Source organism: Lissotriton helveticus, chromosome 2_1, assembly GCF_964261635.1.
Source record: "Lissotriton helveticus chromosome 2_1, aLisHel1.1, whole genome shotgun sequence".
NCBI lineage: Eukaryota > Metazoa > Chordata > Amphibia > Caudata > Salamandridae > Lissotriton > Lissotriton helveticus.
In genome coordinates this window covers 1017649674-1017671578 of record NC_136059.1, presented here as the reverse complement: position 1 = coordinate 1017671578, position 21905 = coordinate 1017649674, and the positions used below count along the sequence as shown (strand labels likewise).

The following is a 21905-nucleotide window of genomic DNA, read 5'->3' as shown; positions in this document are numbered from 1 at the left end:
GTGCACGATTCTCTCCTCCTCCTCGTCATCGTCCATGTCACTCTGACTAGGGTTTCCTTCGGGCACAGCATTCACTACCTGCCGAGGTTTTCGGTACTTTTTGGAGCGGCAGACCTTCTCGAAGTGGTTGAACCGGCCACAGCCGGAACATCGCTTTCCTTTGGCCGGGCACTCCGCTGCCGGATGGGGTGTTCCCCCACAGTACCCACAGGTCTTCCCTGTCGTTGCCGCGGCGGCCCCCGTGTTTTTCTTGGTCCACTTTGTTGGGGACTTGACTGTTATTTTGTTGACCGGTTCTGCTTTCACCGGCGCTTGGAGGGCGGCTTCCATATGTGCTGCTCTGGCCTTTGACAGTTCCTTGGTTCGACCTAGCGTTAGAATGTCCGCCAGGGGCTTCCCTGATTCTTCCAGGATGCGTTCCCTGAGTTTAGCTGATGCACAACCCTGGATGATCTGTCCCCGTATCTCCTCTGTGGCATCCGTAAACCCACAGGTTGACGATAGGCTTTTTTAGCCGTGCATGGTACGTGTCCAGTGACTCTTCGGGCAGCTGTCGTGCTTGCCGGAATATAAACCTCTCATAGTCCTGATTGGCCATGGGCTCAAAGTAGGCGTTCAGGGCATTTATGAGTGAGTGGTGATTTTTTGGCGGTACTTCCACTAGAGTTTTGGCGATATTATGAACATCCTTTCCCCCTAGGTGGAGCACCATGGCCCGTTTCTGGTCTTTATGGACTTTGGTGGCTTCGAAGAAGATTAGTAATCTATCTACCCAGTCTTTCCATTTCGGGGCTAACGACGAAGGTGAGCCCTCTACCAGAAATGGCTCGATTGGGGGTATCGTGGCTATGTCTGTGGTGATGGCGCGCGGTGTTGTGAGTGAATGCAACACCTGTGTAGTAGATCCCTGGTTTTCCTGTCTTCAGTATGATTTGCAGGCACCAGTGCTTGTTGGCATGTGCATGTGGCTGGGCCGTGGGGTGACGAGACGCACAGATTCTCCTTGTGGAGGCAACCGTTATGTTTACGTGCCACCGTGCTGGGTGTTGTGTCCCTGGAGAATGTCGCTATACCTCCTCTGTGAGTAGTCCCTGTGGTTGCGGCGTGGCCCTCTCACGAGGCTCTGGCGCCTGCAGGACTTCTCCCCCTCCCCCGTGTGCGGGGTTAGCACCCAGGCTCCCTTCCTTCCTCTTGCGGAGCACGCGGCACTCCCTATGCCGTTTCGCAGGCCAGGGGACGGAGCCCGAACTCTGGAGGCTCCGGGCTGCTTGCACGTAGGCACCGGGGGCGTGGCCCGGGCCTGGATGTGTTCCCTTGCAATTCCGCCCGGCAGTGCGCTTCACACATCGGCTGCCCGCCAGAATGCGGCACTGCTCGGGGCCTGGTTGTCGGAGCACGATACCAGCGGGAAGGGTTATCGGGGCACTTAAGTTCCTTGGCTCCGCCCCGAGGGTAGGCGCAGGGTCGGGAGGGCGCACAGGCGGGGCACTGCAGCTCACCTGGCGTAATCACTGCCACCGGAGTCTCCAGTCCGGATTCCAGTCGTGTGGCCGCACCACGTGCGGGCTGCACAGCACGAGCTCCGCGAGCCGATGGCAGAGCTCGCGGCCGCCGCAGCAGGGCAGATGCAATGCACACGGGGAGGGTACGCCCACCCTCGTCGCCAGCTGTTGTGTCGGGGCAATCTACTCTCAGGGGGGCACCTGGGATACACTGGGCCTAACATGTGTTACTATAATCGTTAAGGAATCACACGGAGACTGGGGAACTGTTGGTGGCTCTGCACATCGCGGCCAACTGGCGTACGTACGTGCTGAGACCCCTTTTATTAAGTAGGTCACATGGTGCTAACACTGCACGCCTATTGCGCCACAGACGTAAGTAAGCTGGAACACAACACTGTTATCAAGCAGTACCCCGTTTTACTGACCCAGTTGTCCTCATTTGAACTTTCCAAAGGCAACGTTCCAATTGCATAACCCAGGAGGGGTAGGAAGGACAACGAAACGGAAGAGAAAAAGAAGAGATGATACCCAAAACAAAATATAACCAGAGAGTCAATTAACACTTGCGAAACAAGAAAACAGGAGTGATATAAAAACGCATAAAATAAATAAATAAAATCCTAACTAAGTAAGATGGGCGAGTGCTCCAAAAGTAATTCACGTCCTCTTGCTATTTGGAGGAAGACTTCCCACTACTGATAACTTCCACGACCATGGAAGTGCCTTCCCAGGATATTCCTGGGGTTGGAGTGTCTGCCTTTTTGAAGTATTTTCCTTGTACTTGTGTTTGGTGCCCGTGTGTAACATGCACACACCACTTTGCCATTGTAATACACGGTTTGCTACCTCTCACATGTTTATACCTTTGATACTTGCACAAGTGCCACCTTTGCCTACATAACGCTTGTTCTTGTGCGCGAGTGTCTGGCGCCTTTTGCAGTATTATACCTCAAATGATACTTTGTTTTCTCTTGTAACCGCACACCTGTCACTTTTTCCTCTTGTGCACTTTTACTACCTCATGTATTTTTGGCTGCTCACAATTATTACTACCTCATGTATTCTGTTTGCTCACAATTGTCACTTTTACCTTTACTACCTCATGTATTTTTGGTTGCTCACAATTTTTACTACCTCATGTATTTTGTTTGATCACAAATGTCACCATTACCTTATGTTACGTAACGTTTGCTTTTGTAATGTTTCTCATTATGTTTCATTTCTGTTCCTTTTGTGAAGCGCTCTGACACCTTCGGGTAAAGTCCGCGCTATATAAAAATGCATAAATAAATAAATAAGTGCGAGCGGGCTTGCAGATCCCTGGACCTCTGGCAGAAATGGATGCGCCTTCTACAAGGCTGCACTCACCACTTGGGAAGTAACCATGGTTTGTCGGGAGGGGGCGCGCTCTCTTTCCCGCAAGGGGGCGGAGCTCGCAGTATTCGCCTCGTCTTCTGGAGGGTGACGCGGCGGCGCATGGCTAAGAGGCGAGGGGATTCTACGGTGGCGTTGCGCGCGCCCCCTAGCAAACGTTTCTTGGGCGAGGAGTGTCGCCGCGCGCCCTACGTACCGCGGCCCCAAGCCAAGCGGAAGATGGACCTAGCGGAAGAGCGCTCCGGGGAGGAGGCTCGGCAGGCTCAAAGACCCCGCTTTGCCGCTCCTGCGCAGCCTGTCTGCCGTGCACGCAGCGCAGACGGGGGGTTGAAGAGACCCCGCGTAGACGCAGGGATGCACGAAGCGGTGCCTGACCCCGGCGCAGAGGGGGAAAGCCGGCGGCGCGGGAGCACCGAGCCTATCAGGAGGAGCCTGTACGGCAGCCAAGATCAGCAGGTAAACAAGGACGACGTCGAGCCCCGGTACTCTTTATTGACTGTAGGGGGTAGGATGACCCAGAGCAGTCTGTTTTCCGCAGCTGACTGATGATTTTACGTGTGTTTGGTAAGTAATCTAACTACTGGCACGCGTCCACTCTGGCAGTTGGTAGACCACATTCTGACGCAGCAGTCGCCACTCAGAAAGATCGGTGGCTGAAGTACATAAACCTACTATGTTTTAGGCTTGTTTCCAGTTGGATGCTACTTTTGATGACTGGGAGTCCGTCACTGCTCAGAAAAGCATCCCTCCAAAACATTACTTTCGCTGCGAGCCCCCAAATCTTAAAACTCGCTTGTAATCCATCCCAATCGTCTAACGTCAAATTGTGTAACATGTTTTTTTTTCTGGCTTGCAGCCCAGTTGTTGTTTTTGTTACGTGCGTTTTAGGTTGACGGTGTTCTTAGACACGTCTGATATCATTTTGTTGTTTGAAATACAGTTTTAGTAAACGTTGACGACCCGCTTTGTTTTGACTTGAAAGTCTAACATTCCACGTAAAAGCCGAGCTAGGGAGCAAATCCATCACCTGTTAATTGCAAAGTTTTCACGTTGCACGTAGTCAGCAGGACTACATTTTACGAGTTCTTGGCTTTGTGTTACAAATCAGTGGTATAGTATTAATATAATACAGTGTCACATTAATCTACTACGTTCGTTTAAATGAAAGTAAGGACCGAGCCATTCGCATGCCTCACTTGCACATTCAAGACTCGTTTCATTTTGCCCCTCGTTTTCTTTGCAGCTTTATTAAGTCACTAGATAATGTTTTGTGTTAACGATCAGGCCCGGTTCTAGCAGGTGGGGCAGGGCCTCACAAGATAACACCCTGGCTCTCCGAAGGTAGAAAAACCTTGGGACAAATGTGAAGTCCGTGTGAATGGTGGCATTTAGCACGCACGTACCAGTGACGCATTTATTGTATCAAGAGAGGCCCACAAGCCTCCATCACACAGTACTTAAGAGATTACATATTACAAATCAGTCAAAGCATATAAGGGTTGTGTCTTGTAGGCTAAGTAAGAACCATAAAACCACAAATAATAGCAGAATACCCCATTTGCATCACTGTCTGTGCACCAGGTAGTTGCTACATCCTATAGGTACTTCAGTAGTACTACCCACCACCACGAACAATCTTAGCATGTAATTTGCACCTTCAGCCATGGTATTGACATCACCTTTTCCAATTGATGACAAAGGCCGCCCTACACCTACACAATTCATTAACAAATCTAGCATTCTGGAAAACCTCCTATCCCATCTGAGATCACCAGGCATTGTGTGTGTGATGTCGGATACTGTGCGCATAACCAGGGAGGCCTGTTTTTCTAACTTAGCAATGTACGTGTCCCAAACAGTTATTCCTGGTGCCCTCCCATGTTGCATAGATATTGTACAAATTCTATTACGAAGCTACCCCGTGGTGAGGTAGAGCACCTCCGGGCACCGCACAAATGACTGCAATAGTCTACTTCATTTCACTCATTTAATGGCTGTTAATACATCAAAAGTTCATCACTGGTTCAGCAATCCATTGGTTTCATGGCTTTTGCTCTGACTTTTACCATTAGTATCTCTCAAGTTATTGCATCCAATACAAGTAAATAGTAATTCTTATGTGTCCCAATGCATTTCGGGCTCTATTGTGGCCCTTCGTCAGGGGATACTCTTCGAAAAGAAAAAGGAGAATAGCTATGAGCCATAGGTATAAGTACGCCGATGTTTATAAAATGTGCCAGAGGTGATAAACCATGGGTGTCAATATGATCAAAACGTGCATCAGCCCGATTTGTGCTTGTCAACTAAGAACGTGCTGGTGACTGAATTCTTAAATCTGTGTCTTCTAAGTGATCTGGTAGCAAACGAGATACCGAGTGAAGAAAAACGTGTTCTGTCCAATTTGATATCTGTGTGGCCGATGTAGCAGAGGCCACATGGGCACTTCAACATATAAATAACGTTTGTAGAATTGCACGTGGCATTGACCTTCAATTTCACTTTGTGTCCTTTCATAGGATGGTTGGTAAAGTTCCCTGGGATGGTATTGTTGCAGTTACTGCAGATAAAATAAGGCAATAGTCCCTTGTAAGTTATGGTTTCTTTGTTGTCTTTGGGTCTCGTAAGAATTTCCTTCAAATTCCTCCCTCTAGTATAGGCAAAGATGGGTTGTTGTGCAAAGATATTGTTAAAGTCTGGTTCTGTGCTGAGAAGAGGCCAGTGTTTCAAAATGATTTTCCGAAATTGATTGCTGGTGGTGGTGTATTTGGACACCACTACCATTCTGGTGTTTTCTGTTTTGGTTTTGGTGCATAACAAATCTTCTCGCTTTGCCTTTTTACTTCTGGAGTAGGCCTTGTCTAGTATTTCCTGAGGATATCCTCTTGCGTTAAATTTTTGTAGGATCTGCTTTTGTTGTTCTTCACTTTCTGTGGATGAGGATACTATTCGTTTGACTCTCAGAAGTTGGGAGTAGGGTAGATTGTGTTTTGAGACCAGGACGGTGGAAACTTTCAAAATGCAGTATAGAGTTGCGATCTGTTGGTTTCCTAAAAAGGTTTGTTAGGATCTTGTTGCCTTCTTTGCTCGCTTCTATATCCAAAAAATTGATTTTATTTTCATCCAGGTTCCATGTAAATTGTATACGGTCGTTTATTTGGTTCCAATTTTCTAAGAAGTTGAGTAGGTCGGTCTGGTTACCTGCCCAAAGTATAAAAATGTCATCTATAAACCTTAGGTACAGCTTGCCATGTGTTTTCCAAACGTCGTTCAAAATATGTGTTTCTTCAAATATCTTCATGAATGTGTTAGCATACGATGGCGCGGCGCAATTGCCCATGGAAGTACCACATAGTTGATGGTACCAATTGTCATTGACCGAAAAATACATTTGGTAAAGTGTGAATACTAACAGTTCCATTAGAAACACTTGCAAGTCATGATCAAGTGTGGATGTTGTAAGGACTTTCTCCACTGCTTCAATACCCAAATCATGGGGTATCGAAGTGTACAGTGAACGTACATCTACTGTGCAAAACAACAGTGTTTGTTCTCCCAATTGGTTGATACAGTCTTTGAGTTTTACCAAAAAATCAGTGGAATCTCGGATGTAGGATGTTGCTTCTATGACGTAGGGTTGAAGATACTTATCCAAAAATTTGCCTGTGGTTTCGTGTATACTGCCCTTAGTGTATATAAACAAAAGAAGAGAGGTTGAGTGTGTCTCAGAAGCCACAGAGACGGAGCGATGTAAGGAAGAAATTACACACCCAATTTGGGTAGATAAGAAAGCCCTCGCACACCGACCTAGTCAGTGTCATGCTTCATCATAGGGCCCCACCAAAGAGGCCGAGTGCCTCTTCGGTGTGCTACGACGCCAGAAGACTGCGGAGCTGGTTGTGTGAGTGGGCGTGCAGTGAGGTATAAAGATAAAAGTGCCTAAAGAGTATCTCAAAACAAAAAATTTGTATTAGTAGATCCCTAAGACACGGTTAAAAGGTTTCTATGTGTCTGAATTTACAGCCAAAGGTAATGCTTTGGTTTTATTCAGAGATTTAAGTCAGTCAACATGTTTCAGCCTTTTCAAGTGGTGTTAATTTACCTAGGCATTCATCAGGACTAGTGTAAACCCCGGCGGTATGGACTCTCTAATCGTCCACCCTAACCTGGGGACGTGAAAGTGAAAAAGTAAAAAGTGTGGTAAAGTGCAAAAGAAAAAGGGGGGGAAGAGCTGGTAGCCCGTTCATAAAAAAAACTCCTGATTTAGGAGTGTTTCTGCACCTGTAAAGGAGAAAACACAGACAAACATAAAAGACATACACACAATTACTAGTAGGTATAGGTCAAGTCGTTTGTCCAGGGTGCTCCAAAACTGTGGCAAAAATAGTGTCAGCAAATAAACACTAAAGTTATCACCATCCGTATAACCCTATAGGGATGATACCACTAACTCTAGGGAGTGAAGTGGCAAATAAGTGCTTAGAACACGCTAAATAGCTAGAGGGGGTTAAAAAACACGAATTAAAAGTACTCCATAGGAAGGATCAATGGACCAAAGGTCAGTGACCCCACCGGACAGTTCGTGACCTCAAACCGTTATCTCACTTTAAGTTATGGCGCTAGCTGCACCATGGGTCTCGGGAGGGGGGTAGGAGCGTACCTGGACACCCTGTAGGAAAAAAGGCAGAGGTTTGAATACATTAGAACAGGTTAACTTAGCTCGATCGTGTAGGTCGCGTTGGATGGAATCGTGTCAGGAACTCACGCCCTCAACGCTCGCCACCCGCTAAGCACCTAGCTTAACCTCTGAACCGGACCCCGACGATGGAGCGCGGGGCCGGTTATCGTGTTTAAGAAGCATTCCTCGTTGCCCCGTGCACTTCCGGGTGGGCGTGGTTAGGCCGAAGCGAGGCTTGGAACGCACCGGTCTATTGCCGGTGGGAGCGATCGCACTGAAAGTGAGGCTTGGTTGGCGGCCACTGGGAGCAAGGAGACAAACGTTTCTATGGTAACCGGTCCGCTGGTTACTGACAATGAAAGTGATTAAAGCTTAATTTAATCAAGACACCAGGTAGACCATGCCGTGCAGCAGCCTGGATGCCCCATGATCGGGAAAGGGGAATGCGCTGCATTGTGAGAGAACTAGGGGGCAGATTACCCTGTACTTGCTTGGTCTGATTGTTGGATGACACATAGTCCAAAAACCGGTACAAAGAAAAGGGGGGGGGGGGGCTGATCAAAGTAATCAAAGTCCTACCCTGTCTAATATCCACGCAGCCATGCAGGGGTGAGGGGAAAGCCTCTAGGATCGCATAAGTTCTCAAGTAGAGCAATCATTTGGGATCAGCCTGCAGTATAGAGTGGAGATGCAGGAGTAGTGCGGTCCACTCTTTACCTTAGTACAGTGTTCCATGGGATATCATCGTTCAGCCCAACTAAATTGGTGCCCAAGCGATATATCCAACGCTGTTCTTTCTCAAACAGTCTGCTTGTGATGTTGGTGGTACCAGTGATTACCTCTATAATAGTCCATCTCATGTCATTGGTCGTGTGATTGCTTGACAGGAAATGACGGCTCAACTTTGTTGTTGTTTTCTTGCATCTAATGTTACTCCGATGCTCACAAATGCGCGGTTTTATTTTGCGAGTGGTCATGCCTACATAACGCAAGGCGCAAGGACAAGTGATTAGATACACAACATTGGTTGAGTTGCAGTTCGTGTGTGCAACCTGTGTCCAGGTCTTCCCTTGCTCTAGATTGAGTGTTTTAGATGCGTCCGTCAGATGGCACACACTACAATCTGTGCAGGGGTAATGCCCTGTGACTTGAGGTAAACCCCATGCCTCCGTGACTGAAGGGATTCGTGGGGGGATCCTTTCTCCTAAGAGAGTGTTCCTTAATCTCCCTGCCTCTCCTTTTGTTGTTTTGTTACTACCCTTAGTGGACACGATGGGTCAGAAAGGCGGTTTAGTTAAATGTTTATGTATTTTAGGTACCATATACATGGTTGGTGGTCTGGGGTTGTTCGGTGTCAGATATCTTCTGACTTTGTCATCAATGGTTCCATTGTCAAACGCTCGTTGAATGATTTGGTTAAGGATGCCAGTGTATTCATTGGTGGGATCCATCAAAAGGGGAGCATAGGTGTTGAGATCAGAAGTGTGTTCGTTGATTTGTTCATGATAATATTTAGCGTCCATTATTACTAACGCACCTCCTTTATCAGCTGTTTGGCAGATGATGGATGTGTTGTTGGACAATCTTTGTAGGGTATTCATTTCTTTTTTGGTAAGGTTGCTTCTTTTGATCCTTGGTTGAAAAGGAAGTAAGGAAATGTCATGTTTGACTTGGTTTTCAAATGTATCTATAATCTTATGGCTCAGTGGAGCCATGAACGTGCTATGTGGTCGTAGCCCTCTCAGCATATCCTCAGTTTGTTGGGGTGTCAACACAATGTTTTGAAAGTAGTGTCGTAGACGCAAATTGCGTATCAATTTAAAGGCACTAACTTCTAGTTCCAATGTGTTAGTCCGTGTGGTTGGTACAAATGATTGGCCTTTCTGCAGAGTGTGTGTTTCCTCTGCTGTAAGCTGATATGTTGAAATGTTTATTACAAGGTTGTTCTGGTAATTTATTTCCTACGTGGGCCTTTTTTCTTCTCTGGTTCTACTGGTGTCTTTTCCACTTCTGTGGCTTTTTCCACCTCTGCGGATTTTGCCCTGCCTGTGTCGTGTTGTTGTCCCTTGCCTTGCTCTAAAAAATGAACCGCAGTATTTGATGGACCTGCTGTTTGTTGCTGTTCTGTGCGATTGGTTCTTTGTTTGGCTTGTGTTCTCGTGTCTCCTTCAGAGGAGGTTTCATTTTCAGAGTAGGGGTTGTAAGTGCGGTTTGGGCGTCTACGGGAATATACCTCAGCCCACGTGTACACCTCCCCAAGCTTGTAGTCTATGGTGTCACGTTTGAATTTTCGGATTAACAGCCATTAAATGAGTGAAATGAAGTAGACTATTGCAGTCATTTGTGCGGTGCCCGGAGGTGCTCTACCTCACCACGGGGTAGCTTCGTAATAGACTTTGTACTATATACGCTGCTTGGACACGACAGCGATTCCTCCGTAGCACGCCACGGACCATCATTTGGATTACAATTGATTACCACGAAATAGCAGTGCCAGCCCAAATCATTTTCCTTGCATAGATATTGTATTCAAGGTGGCTAACTCCATAGCCCACATTTTCGGGTGCCCAAACCAGTGTCCCAATACTGGAGCCGCTGGAGATTTCCAAGCCAAGAGATTGAAGAAGATGCAGTCTTCGCAGCAGGATTTTCTAGATAAAATCGCACGTGAATTTACAGAGCGAGTCTGAAAATCCATGAAACATGAGATGCTTGCATATGCCAAAGGCCACTATGTTCTCAATTCTTGCTTGAAAACCAAAATCTATTAGTTTATCAAACCTGTTTTGACTGCAGCACCTCTACTCTGATCGGTCTTTAGCAAGACCGATTTAGGTGATTGGCGACATCATTTCAGCAAAACACACCATGTATAAACCAGCATTTGCACAGCCAATAGGACTCACCTTTGGGCCCGTATAAGTGTTTATCTAGAGCTATTGGCGTTTTTCTTTCTGCGTTTATTTTTAAAAGTGGAAAATACAGAAAATTGGGATCCTTAGAAGTGTCTCTTCATGCTGTCTTTCATGATTTCCAGGCCAACAGCTGAGCAGATAGATGGCATGGAAAGTTAAACAAGCATTGAAAATGCAATAGGTCTCGCAATAGAAAAGTTTAAGATTTTGGTGTGGTAAATGTAAATATTTTTTAATTTTTGTTTATGTTTTACAAATTATAAAAGTATTAATTTTGTTATTTGAAATGCCAATAGCTATACATTTAGCAAATGTTACATCTATGGCATTAGTAAAGGTACATGTTTAGTTTTCCCCTGTCTTACATGTATTGATCTGACAAATCACAATCTTTTAAAAATGTTATAAATAATACGTTTGCAATGCAATAGGGCTCGCATTAGTAAAGTTAGGGGTATTAGTATTGTAAATGACAAATTTTTTATTTATGTTTTTGTTTTGAAAATAACGAAATTAATAACTTTGTCATTTACAATGCCAATAGTGTTAACTTTTGCAAACGTGGCACCTATAGCATTTGTAATGCAATATGTGTTGTATTTACATGACTTAGATGTATTAATATTAAAAATAACAATGGGTTGTATTTTTTCCAATATTTAATACTTAAATAAAAGTTATTGTCATTTCTAATTGCAATAGCTTAAACTTTTGCAAATAACTTTTTGGAAGATTATGTTTAGTGTATTTTATTGTGATGAAAATACAAGAACAGAAGTGAAATATTAACATTTTTTTGTGACATTTGTAATAAAGTTTGAAACATTGAGAGAACATATTTGAATCAGTTGTTGTTGAATGGTTGCACAGATTGATGCTGTGGTGGCTCTGAATGATGTTGTGGCGGCGACGAGTGATGCTGTGGCGTTCAGTGATGCTATGGTAGCGCATAGTGGGTGAGGGATGGAGTGTGGGCGAGGGATGCAGTGTGGGGCGGGGGAGGGAAGGAGTGTGGGGCAGGGGAGGGATGGAGTGTGGGGCGGGGGAGGGATGGAGTGTGGGGCGGGGGAGGGATGGAGTGTGGGGCGGAGGAGGGATGGGGTGTGGGGCGGGGGAGGGATGGAGTGTGGGGCGGGGGAGGGATGGAGTGTGGGGCGGGGAGGGATGGATGGAGTCGGGGGATGGATGGATGGAGTGGGGGGATGGATGGATGGAGTGGGGGTATGGATGGATGGAGTGGGGGGATGGATGGATGGATGGAGTGGGGGGATGGATGGATGGAGTGAGATGGATGGATGGAGTGGGGGGGATGGATGGATGGAGTGGGATGGATGGATGGATGGAGTGGGGTGGATGGATGGATGGGGTGGGATGGATGGATGGATGGATGGAGTGGGGGGATGGATGGATGGAGTGAGATGGATGGATGGAGTGGGGGGATGGATGGATGGAGTGGGGGGATGGATGGATGGATTGGGGGGATGGATGGATGGATGGAGTGGGGTGGATAGATGGATGGATAGAGTGGGATGGATGGATGGGTGGAGTGGGATGGATGGATGGAGTGGGATGGATGGATGGATGGATGGATGGAGTGGGATGGATGATGGATGGTTGGAGTGGGGGGATGGATGGATGGATGGAGTGGGGGGGTGGATGGATGGATGGAGTGGGGGGGGTGGATGGATGGATGGAGTGGGGGATGGATGGATGGAGTGGGATGGATAGATGGAGTGGGGGGATGGATGGATGGAGTGGGGGGATGGATGGATGGATGGATGGATAGAGTGGGGGGATGGATGGATAGAGTGGAGTGGGGGGATGGATGGATGGAGTGGGGGGATGGATGGATGGATGGATGGATAGAGTGGGGGGATGGATGGATAGAGTGGGGGGATGGATGGATGGAGTGGGGGGATGGATGGATGGATGATGGATGGAGTGGGGGGTGGATGGATGGAGTGGGATGGATGGGTGGAGTGGGATGGATGGAGTGGGGGGGTGGATGAAATGGGGGGGATGGATGGATGGAGTGGGGGGGATGGATGGATGGATGGATGGAGTGGGGGAGCCGAAGGCAAGAAAAAAACGAGTGCAATCAGGGGAGCAGAAGGCAAGAAAATGAGTGCCTTCAGAGGAGCAGAAGGCACGAAAAACGAGTACAATCAGAGGAGAAGAAGGCACAAAAAATAGAAGAAATGGAGAAGCATGGGGAGTGGGCAGGAAAGAGATGGGGGTGAGAGGATAAAGAGTTGGATAGAAGGACCAGGAGAAAAGGATGGAAGGTGGTGAAAGGAGGGTGGATGAGATAAGGGCGAGGATGTAGGTGGAAGAGACAGACTCAAAAGAGATGGGAGTGGAAAGAGACTATAGAGGAAAAGGAGGCTGGAGAGGAGAGGAGCAAGAAAGAGATCAGGGGGGAGGGGGCAGGGAGGCCAGAGGAGCTGTGAAGCATCCAGACTGTCCTGAAGAAAATAAGGTGCGAGGTCGAGGTGAGGCCAGAAAGAGATGAGAAGGGCGGATGGAGAGGGGAGAGAGGAGGTGAACATATGGCGGTGGGAACGGAAACATGCTAGAAATGACGAGCAGGGAGAGAATAAAACAGATGTGGGGAAGAGAAGGGGTTTACGCAGGAAGAGGGGAAGTAGGACGCTGCAAGGCGAGGAAAGAACATCGTAAGATGAGAAAGAGGGGTGGGGAGAACAGAAGGAGATGAGGACGGATAAGCATAGGGAGAGAAAATAAAGAAAATGAGGCAAGAGTGGAGAAGATAACGAGATACAGAAGAGACGATGGCGGAGGGGACGAAAACAATGAGATAAGGATGAGAGGATGGGAAGGAGGCTGGAGAAGTGAAGGGCATGGAGGGCGGGAGAAGGGTGAGGGAGCGAGCATAGGAAGGAGGAGGGAAAAAGATTCTGAGGGAATAGTGGAGGGGAGAAGAGAAAGGAGAAGCAGAGGGAAGAGAGACAAGAATGAAATGTGGATGCGTAAGAAGGGTAGGAAAGAAAGAGTGACGGGTGAGGACTCTAGGGTGGAATATTGTAAGAAATGGGAGGCAAAGAGAAGTGATGTGAAGAAAATGGATGAGAGAACATTATAAAAGAGAGTGCTGCTCTAGAGGGTACACGAGGAGAGTGAGGACAGGGCATGCAAAGAATGCACCTGAAGATGCTTACAGATGGTGAGAGGGAGCAAAGGGAGGGCTGGGGAAATAATGATGTGGAAGAAGTGAGGCGTAGCCAGAGATTGGGGGCGGGGGGGGGGGGGGTAGAGGAGTAGGTGCAATGGAATGGTGAGGGGAAGTGGCATAGCGGAAGGAGTGAAGGAGCACGAGAGACTGCGCAGAGAGGTCAAGAGAGTGACGTGTGTGGTGGTGTGCATCAGGAGGCACTGGGACAAAGGCAGTCAGAGAACAAGTGAAAAGAGACAGGCCACGTGGAGTAAGAGACAGCAAAGTGGAGAGGGTGGTCACAGGATTAGAAGCAGCCCAGGTAGAAATGTGGGGAAAGAAGTGAGCCGCGGAAGGACTGCATGGTGCACGCGGGAAGGAGGGGAGGAACAAGGGAGGGGAAGGACACCTTCGGGTAATGTTTGCGCTATATAAAAGCGCATTAAATAAATAAGTAAATGAAGTCCGCTTTAGGAATTGTAAAATTCCTGGAGTCCAGTTTGTTTTGCTCTCTGCCGTCAAGTATTTTCAGTAGAGCAAGGAGTACGATTACAAACATGAACATTACGAACCTCCTGGAAAGTAAAGATACTTGCTTTGGCTGCAATAAATGTGCTGGTTTGTAGAGAGGATTCCTGTAAACAACAAGCTCTTGGCATTGCTGTGATTAGGGGGGGGCGGAGAAATGCGGCTCGGGAGCAAATGGGGGGAGGGGGCAGGGAGGCCAGAGGAGCTGTGAAGCATCCAGACTGTCCTGAAGAAAATAAGGTGCGAGGTGAGGCCAGAAAGAGATGAGAAGGGCGGATGGAGAGGGGGGAGAGGAGGTGAACATATGGCGGTGGGGACGGAAACATGCTAGAAATGACGAGCAGGGAGAGAATACAAGCCTTTCACCGTAACACGGCTGGCAGGGGAGGGGGCGGAGAGGGGAGAGGTGCGACACGGCAGTAGGAGGAGGAGGGGGGAGGAGAGTAGGGGAGGCACGGCCTAGCGGCAGGCAGGCAGGGGAGGAGAGGAGGAGGGGGGAGGAGAGTAGGGGAGGCACGGCCTAGCGGCCGTGCAATCAAGTAGTGAGGGGGCGGAGCTGGGGGAGGCTGTGAGAGAGAGTAGGCAAGGCAGGCGGCTGGGGGCATGTGCACGCGCTTTTAAGCTCAATGCACATGCGCATTGAGCTTAAAAGTCACGGGCACTGCAAGGAATCGCCACGATTCCTTGCAAGTTAGATAAAGTCTGGATGAGCCCCTATAGTCTCGCTTGCTCGATGCGCATGCGCATCGACAGGCGAGACCTAAAAACAGGATGAGGTTTCCTTATCAAATGGCATATGTCAACGTAATGGTAAAATTTACCTGTGGGTGCATTATTATATTGTAATTGGCTGCTTAATATGCTAAAACACGAAAGGCATCAAAGTAAGAGTGCATGATTATCAGTTACATGTCAAAATATACAATTTTACAACTTCATTTATTCACGAAACACCAAAGAAATATAGGTAAATACCAGTAAGATGGCCAAAAAATAAATATGTTTAAATATATACGGAAATGTTAAAAAAAATACCATAATGCCAGGAGCTCTATTTATAGCATGCAACAAATCGAATAAAAAATGCAGCTTATGTGGTCCAGGTGCTGCAAGCAGTCTGAGACCCTTTGAGTTCTCTGCAGGAAGAATACACTTAAGTGCCAAGAGCCTCGTTCTGGATTGTGAATATGGCTAATTACAGTGCGCTGCACCTCGAGTATTCGGGCCTCCCAGAGGACAGGCACACTTGTCCTGATCTTCTGCCATAGATACCAGCAAACTATGTGGGTGCGCACGTGTCTGCTTCTGCCTTTCTTGCTCTCAATTCAAACTTGTGTCAAATGACAGTCAAACACGTTCGGTCCAAGGAGAAGAGAGCAAGACCCAACTCGCTGAAGGGCGTGTGAGATAAATGGCGAAATAGGGATACAATGGAGGAGGAGGAGAGACAATGACAGGGAGACTGAGAGACAATGACAGGGAGACTGAGAGGCGAGAAGGGGCTAGAATGAGAGAAACTGAATGAAACGCAGAGGCGGGAGAGAGCAAGTGAGCGAAAAAGAGAAAGGTAGGCAGATGGAATAGAGTAAGTCGAGAGGCAAACGGAGAGCGTGAGAAACAGGAGAAGAGGAAAGAAACACGTAGAGAAGAAGTGACGGTGGGAGGGGATACAAAGGAAGGGATTGTCTAGGGAAGTACGGAAAAGAAAAATATAGAAAATTGGCGGTGTTTCGATTTCCACAGCTGAGCGACTGAAATGTAATTCTGTATGCAGGCCTCGCTAGTGAGTCCGAAGATCTGCCAGTGCCTTCCTAATAAGAAACTCTACATAAGGCCAATGAATAGTTATTATGTCAACACTATCAAATCCCCTTAATTAATTTACTGGTCTGCAGCTCTTGGGGCTGTCTGTTATCCATCTCTGTAACAATAGCATTTTCTGTCTGTGGAAGTGATAAAGATACATCTCATGTGCAAGAAAGGTGGCAGCTGCCCTGACCTTTGCTTATAGAACATATCATTTCAGTAATATTTTTTAGTAGGTAAGTGTTTCCTTGAGGTTAAACATGCCAATGCTATCAAGGCTCAATACTATGTCATTTTGCATTTGGATAAAGCTGCCCAGCATGTATAATATGAGAATGTGCATTCCAGGACCACAGTGCGGAGGGACGTGAGGTAAACTTGGGTGATCTCTTAGTTCATCATTGCTGTTTCTCTGAGACAAAGACATATTCAGTAGCATAGGCATCCACTCCAAAATATAAAATAACAGACCGCGGAATAAGCGACCCTCAGGTTTATTGTTGTCATTGTTCACCAGAGCCGTATTTACTTATTTTAAAAGTGTGCGTCTGATGACTGATGAAGTGCGCACCACAGAACACGCCCAGAAAGTAAAAGCAGCACACCCGATTTGGAGCCCACAGACTCCTTCCTAAATAAAACAAGCATTTGCAATGCAATAGGTCTCGCATTAGGAAAGTTTGAGCTATTGGTATTGTAAATGACACATTTTTAGGTCGAGCTGACGTTAGCATTCATGCGAAGCATGAATGCTGTCAGCTCGACAACTAATGTGATCCGTATTTAGGAGAGTGGACACCAAAGTGTTACGAGCGTTTTCCGTGTCGGATTTCACCTCGAGAGCGAGCGTCTGGTAGCTGCGCATGCGCAAAGCCCTTGCTCACACACAGGCAGCCCCCACCTCTCTGCATGCACGCACGCACGCACACACACACACACACACACACACACAGGCGCGCGCATGCACACGCAGGCATACAGCACCCATACAGGCACACATACAGGCACACTATCCCCTACCTCGCATTCTCTCTCAATCACACACAGTCACGCATGTGCACACACGTTCCCTCGCGCACACACGCACACACTCCCCCCCCCCCCCCCCCCCACGCATACAAACAGGCACGCACTCACTTTACATCAGCCCTGGGCCCCACTCAGCAACTGCGCTCTTCCGGCGGGGCTCCTCACGGCGCGTCTCCATCTAAATCGGGGCTCCCTCAGGTCAGAGGAGCCCCGCCACACTCCTCCTTCTCCCCGGCCCCCTCCTGGGGACCCGGGCTACACCGGACGGCAGGGCGCTCCATGCGCCGGCAGCTCGCGGACCTGGGGAGGCGGGACTTCCGGTCGGCCGCGAGCGTATTGGCCGGCCGGCCAAGAGCTTCCGGGTCCGTCTGCAATGGCGGTCACGAGGCATCTGTGGTTAAGGACGTTGAATTATTACTGTCCTGAAGTGTATGCCGTTGATCTTCCTAAACAATGCCGCTTTGAAGATCCGGAATGTCGCTGCCTGACAGGTCGGTTTGCCGGATTGTGTGACTTTATCATTAAAAACAATGTCCTTTCAGTTCCAAAGTGCCCGGGTAAAGAGCTGGCCGAAACGAGGCACCGTCCGTCATCTTTAAAGCAGATGTGTGCGTTTGATTCCACTGAATGTTCCAAGCCACAAACAAGTGTTTCTTTTGTCAGTCCATTTTTCATTGGTTTGATTTATTACTCCGCACACCCTTGTTTTTCTATGTACAGCTATGTTTGAATAGCAGTTCGCTTAAGTTTCCTAAATTCACACAGTCAGGACAATGTCGAGCAGGGATAATGCATTTAATGCAAGACATTGCAATACTATTAAGGATGGAACATTGACATAGAAGGGCTATAGTTCCATATAGGTGTGCATTTAAAAACAAGGTAACGTGAAAATAATATAATATCCGTACAAAGGTAAACCTTTGTATTTTTTTTCGTTTTTTGTCTTTTTGTATCTTTCTGTTTTTTTTCTAAAACTAATTGTACTAATATAGAAGGCGATTGCTGTTTCAATAATGCATGTACATCATTTACGTGGCGTCATAAAATGTAGATTCGTTTCATGAACTGGTAATCGGGTGAGGGATCAGTCCAGCCATAATGGGTATATGAAAATATAAGTCCCTCAAGTTGTGTCTGCAACAGGGTATAGAGTGTAGAACAGTCATTTAACATTTTAACTTCTATTGATCCCCACTTAATCAATACTGGGATCCGTGAGCAGGAGTCGTGAGCCCCCGAACGCCCATTGACAACAGGTTGAGAACCGCTGGTGTAGAATGTTACCATTGTGTTTGCAGGGCCTAAAACATTTTGTACTGTATCATGGCCCTACACGTTGCCTTTTTTTTTAAAGTGCATGCAGTATATAGATGGCAAGGGTATAACAATTAACAGGGTTATGTTTTCAATCAAAGATTTTTTATATATAGCATATTTTTTTAACAATATTAGTTTCTACTTATTCAAATATGTAGTTATGAAATTATTTTATATCAGAGCTGAATTAAGTAGTACTGGAGTACTGAAGATCCAAAAGTACTTAATTGGACGAAAAGGAGAGGGATTAACATAAAGCGCCTTTTAGTGTAGCCTGCTGAACGATTTTCAGCTGATATTCTCTCAATTAGCTTGTAGTTCTCTGTAAAAGGTGGGCAATGGTCGAGCATCTGAAGTCTTCATTCAAGGTTACTCATTCCACGTTGCTCTTCTCAAGTTGGGATGAAATCCTGATTTGGTTGGTAACAGTAAGTGGAGTTGAAATAAGTTTTCAATTTTGTGAGCATAGCTGCACCTTTTGGGATTTTCACTGGACACTTTTCGCCCGTAAAAAGCAGGCCCAATTTATCTGGGGGAGAAGTGCTTAAAATGTGGGAAGAAACGAAGGGAATCTGTCTGCAAATACTAATGGCTTTGCCTATTTCTCCATTTGCACTTTACCCTATGGCCAAGCTCTTCCTCTATCTCCTCCTCACAGCGCTTCAAAGCCAAAAGACAGCAGGGGTTGAGACCAACGCCGGCTGGCAGCATGCTGTGTGTGAGCGTTTCCCTCGCCCTTCTCAGCCTGGGACTTGTGTTTTAAATGTAAATCATTCCATATCAAGCCGTGTGCTTCCAGCCTGCAGGCGGCTGCACCGCTCTGCGACCAGACGTTTGAAGCACATGTTTTAGGCCAAGCAGTACCACGTCACATTTAAACACAGCCATGTGTATTGGAAATGGATAAAACAAAAGAATGCGTCTTGTGACCCTAGAACTGGATGTACAGACTATTCAAGGGCTTCCAAGGGGTTTATAATCCTGCAGTGCCGGTCTAAATCTATCTGCTATGAAGTGCAGGTGCGTCATTCATGCTGAAGTAACCAAGCCCTTCCACACATTGGACACTGCGCTGCCTCACACACACTGGGCTGCCTCACACACACTGGGCTGCCTCACACACACTGGGCTGCCTCACACACACTGCGCTGCATCACACACACTGCGCTGCCTCACATACACACTGCGCTGCCTCACATACACACTGCCCTCCCTCACACACACTGTGGTGCCTCACACACACTGCGCTGCCTCACACACACACTGCGCCGCCTCACACACACACTGCGCCGCCTCACACACACACTACGTAGGCACACACTGCTGTGTGTCACTCACACTGTCCTATCACACACACTACACTGTTACACGCAAACTGCACTGTGAGACACACACTGCACTGCCTCTCACACACACTGTGCTGCATCACACACACTGCCCTGTTACACGCTACACTGCCTCACACGCACTGCGCTGCCTCTCACACACACTGCGGTGCCTCACACACACTGCGCTGCCTCACACACACACTGCGCTGCCTCACACACACACTGCGCTGCCTCACACACACACTGCGCTGCCTCACACACACACTGCGCTGCCACACACACACTGCGCTGCCACACACACACTGCGCTGCCACACACACACTGCGCTGCCACACACACACTGCGCTGCCACACACACACTGCGCTGCCTCACACACACACACTGCGCTGCCTCACACACACACACACTGCGCTGCCTCACACACACACACACTGCGCTGCCTCACACACACACACTGCGCTGCCTCACACACACACACTGCGCTGCCTCACACACACACACTGCGCTGCCTCACACACACACACTGCGCTGCCTCACACACACACACTGCGCTGCCTCACACACACACCCTGCGCTGCCTCACACACACACTGCGCTGCCTCACTAAATTTCAATACATTAAAGTCACATAAATACAACACATATTGCATTACAAATGCTATAGGTGTCACATTTGCAAAAGTTAAAACTATTGGCATTGTAAACAACAAAGCTATTAAGTTTGCTATTTTTCAAAACTAACACATAAATAGAAAATGTGTCATTTACAATACCAATAGCTCAAACTTTCCTAATGCGAGACCTATTGCATTGCAAATGCTTGTTTATTTATGTGCTTGTTTTGAAAATAGCGAAATTAATAGCTTTGTTATTTACAATGCCAATAGTTTTATCTTTCGCAAATGTGACACCTATTGTAACACAATATGTGTTGTAGCACTGAGTGGTATTTGGAGTGTATGTTGCATTGAGTGCTGTGTAATGATGTGGCGTATAATTATGTGGCACTGAGTGGGATTTGGAGTATGTTGCATTGAGTTTAGTGTAATTATGTGGTGTGTAATTATGTGGCACTGAGTGGGATTTGGAGTGTATGTTGCATTGAGTGCAGTGTAATTATGTGGATTGTAATTATGTGGCACTGAGTGGGATTTGGAGTGTATGTTGCATTGAGTGCTGTGTAATTATGTGGGGTGTATTTATGTGGCACTGAGTGGTATTTGGAGTGTATGTTGCATTGAGTAGAGTGTAATTATGTTGCGTGTAATTATGTGACACTGAGTGGTATTAAGAGGAGTGTATGTTGTATTCAGTAGAGTGTAATTGTGTGGCTTGTAATTATGTGGCACTGAGTGGTATTTGGAGTGTATGTTGCATTGAGTGCAGTGTAATTATGTGGCATATAACTATGTGGCACTGAGTGGTATTGTGTGGAGTGTTTGAGGTATTCTGTAGAGTGTAATTGTGTGGTGTGTAATTATTTGGCACTGAGTGGTATTGTGTGGAGTGTATGTTGCATTGAGTGCAGTGTAATTTATGTAACATAATTATGTGGCACTGAGTGGTATTGTGTGGAGTGGGTCTTGCATTCAGTAGAGTGTAATTATGTGGCACTGAGTGGTATTTGGAGTGTATGTTGCATTCAGTGCAGTGTAATTATGTGGCACAGTGGTATTGTGTGGAGTGTGTTGCATTCAGTAGAGTGTAATTATGTGGTGTGTAATTATGTGGCACTGAGTGGTATTTGGAGAGCATGTTGCATTGAGTGCAGTGTAATTATGTAGCATATAAATATGTGGCACTGAGTGGTATTGCGTTTTGCTATGCTATGCTTTGTTATGCTATTCTACGTTTTGTTATGCTATGCAATGTTTTGTTGTGTTTTATTATGCTATGCTTTGTTATGCTATGCTTTGTTATGCTATGCTTTGTTATGCTATGCTTTGCTTTGTTATGCTATGCTTTGTTATGCTATGCTTTGTTATGCTATGTTTTGTTATGCTATGTTTTGTTATGCTATGTTTTGTTATGCTATGCTTTGTTATGCTATGCTTTGTTATGCTATGCTTTGCTTTGCTATGCTTTGTTATGCTATGTTTTGTTATGCTATGTTTTGTTATGCTATGTTTTGTTATGCTATGTTTTGTTATGCTATGTTTTGTTATGCTATGTTTTGTTATGCTATGTTTTGTTATGCTATGTTTTGTTATGCTATGTTTTGTTATGCTATGTTTTGTTATGCTATGTTTTGT

The 21905-nt window shown here is 46.8% G+C and overlaps 1 protein-coding gene across 1 annotated transcript in view; it reads left to right on the top strand.

Moving 5' to 3' along the window:
* The first annotated feature begins 2966 nt into the window (after nucleotides 1-2966).
* Nucleotides 2967-21905, top strand: part of LOC144819578 (uncharacterized protein C9orf40 homolog) — a 38874-nt gene continuing 19935 nt past the window's right edge. The window contains exon 1 of the mRNA XM_078677410.1: nucleotides 2967-3335. Within this exon, the coding sequence (XP_078533536.1) occupies nucleotides 2982-3335 (354 nt within the window). The 5' untranslated portion in view covers nucleotides 2967-2981. The remainder of the gene's footprint in view (nucleotides 3336-21905) is intronic.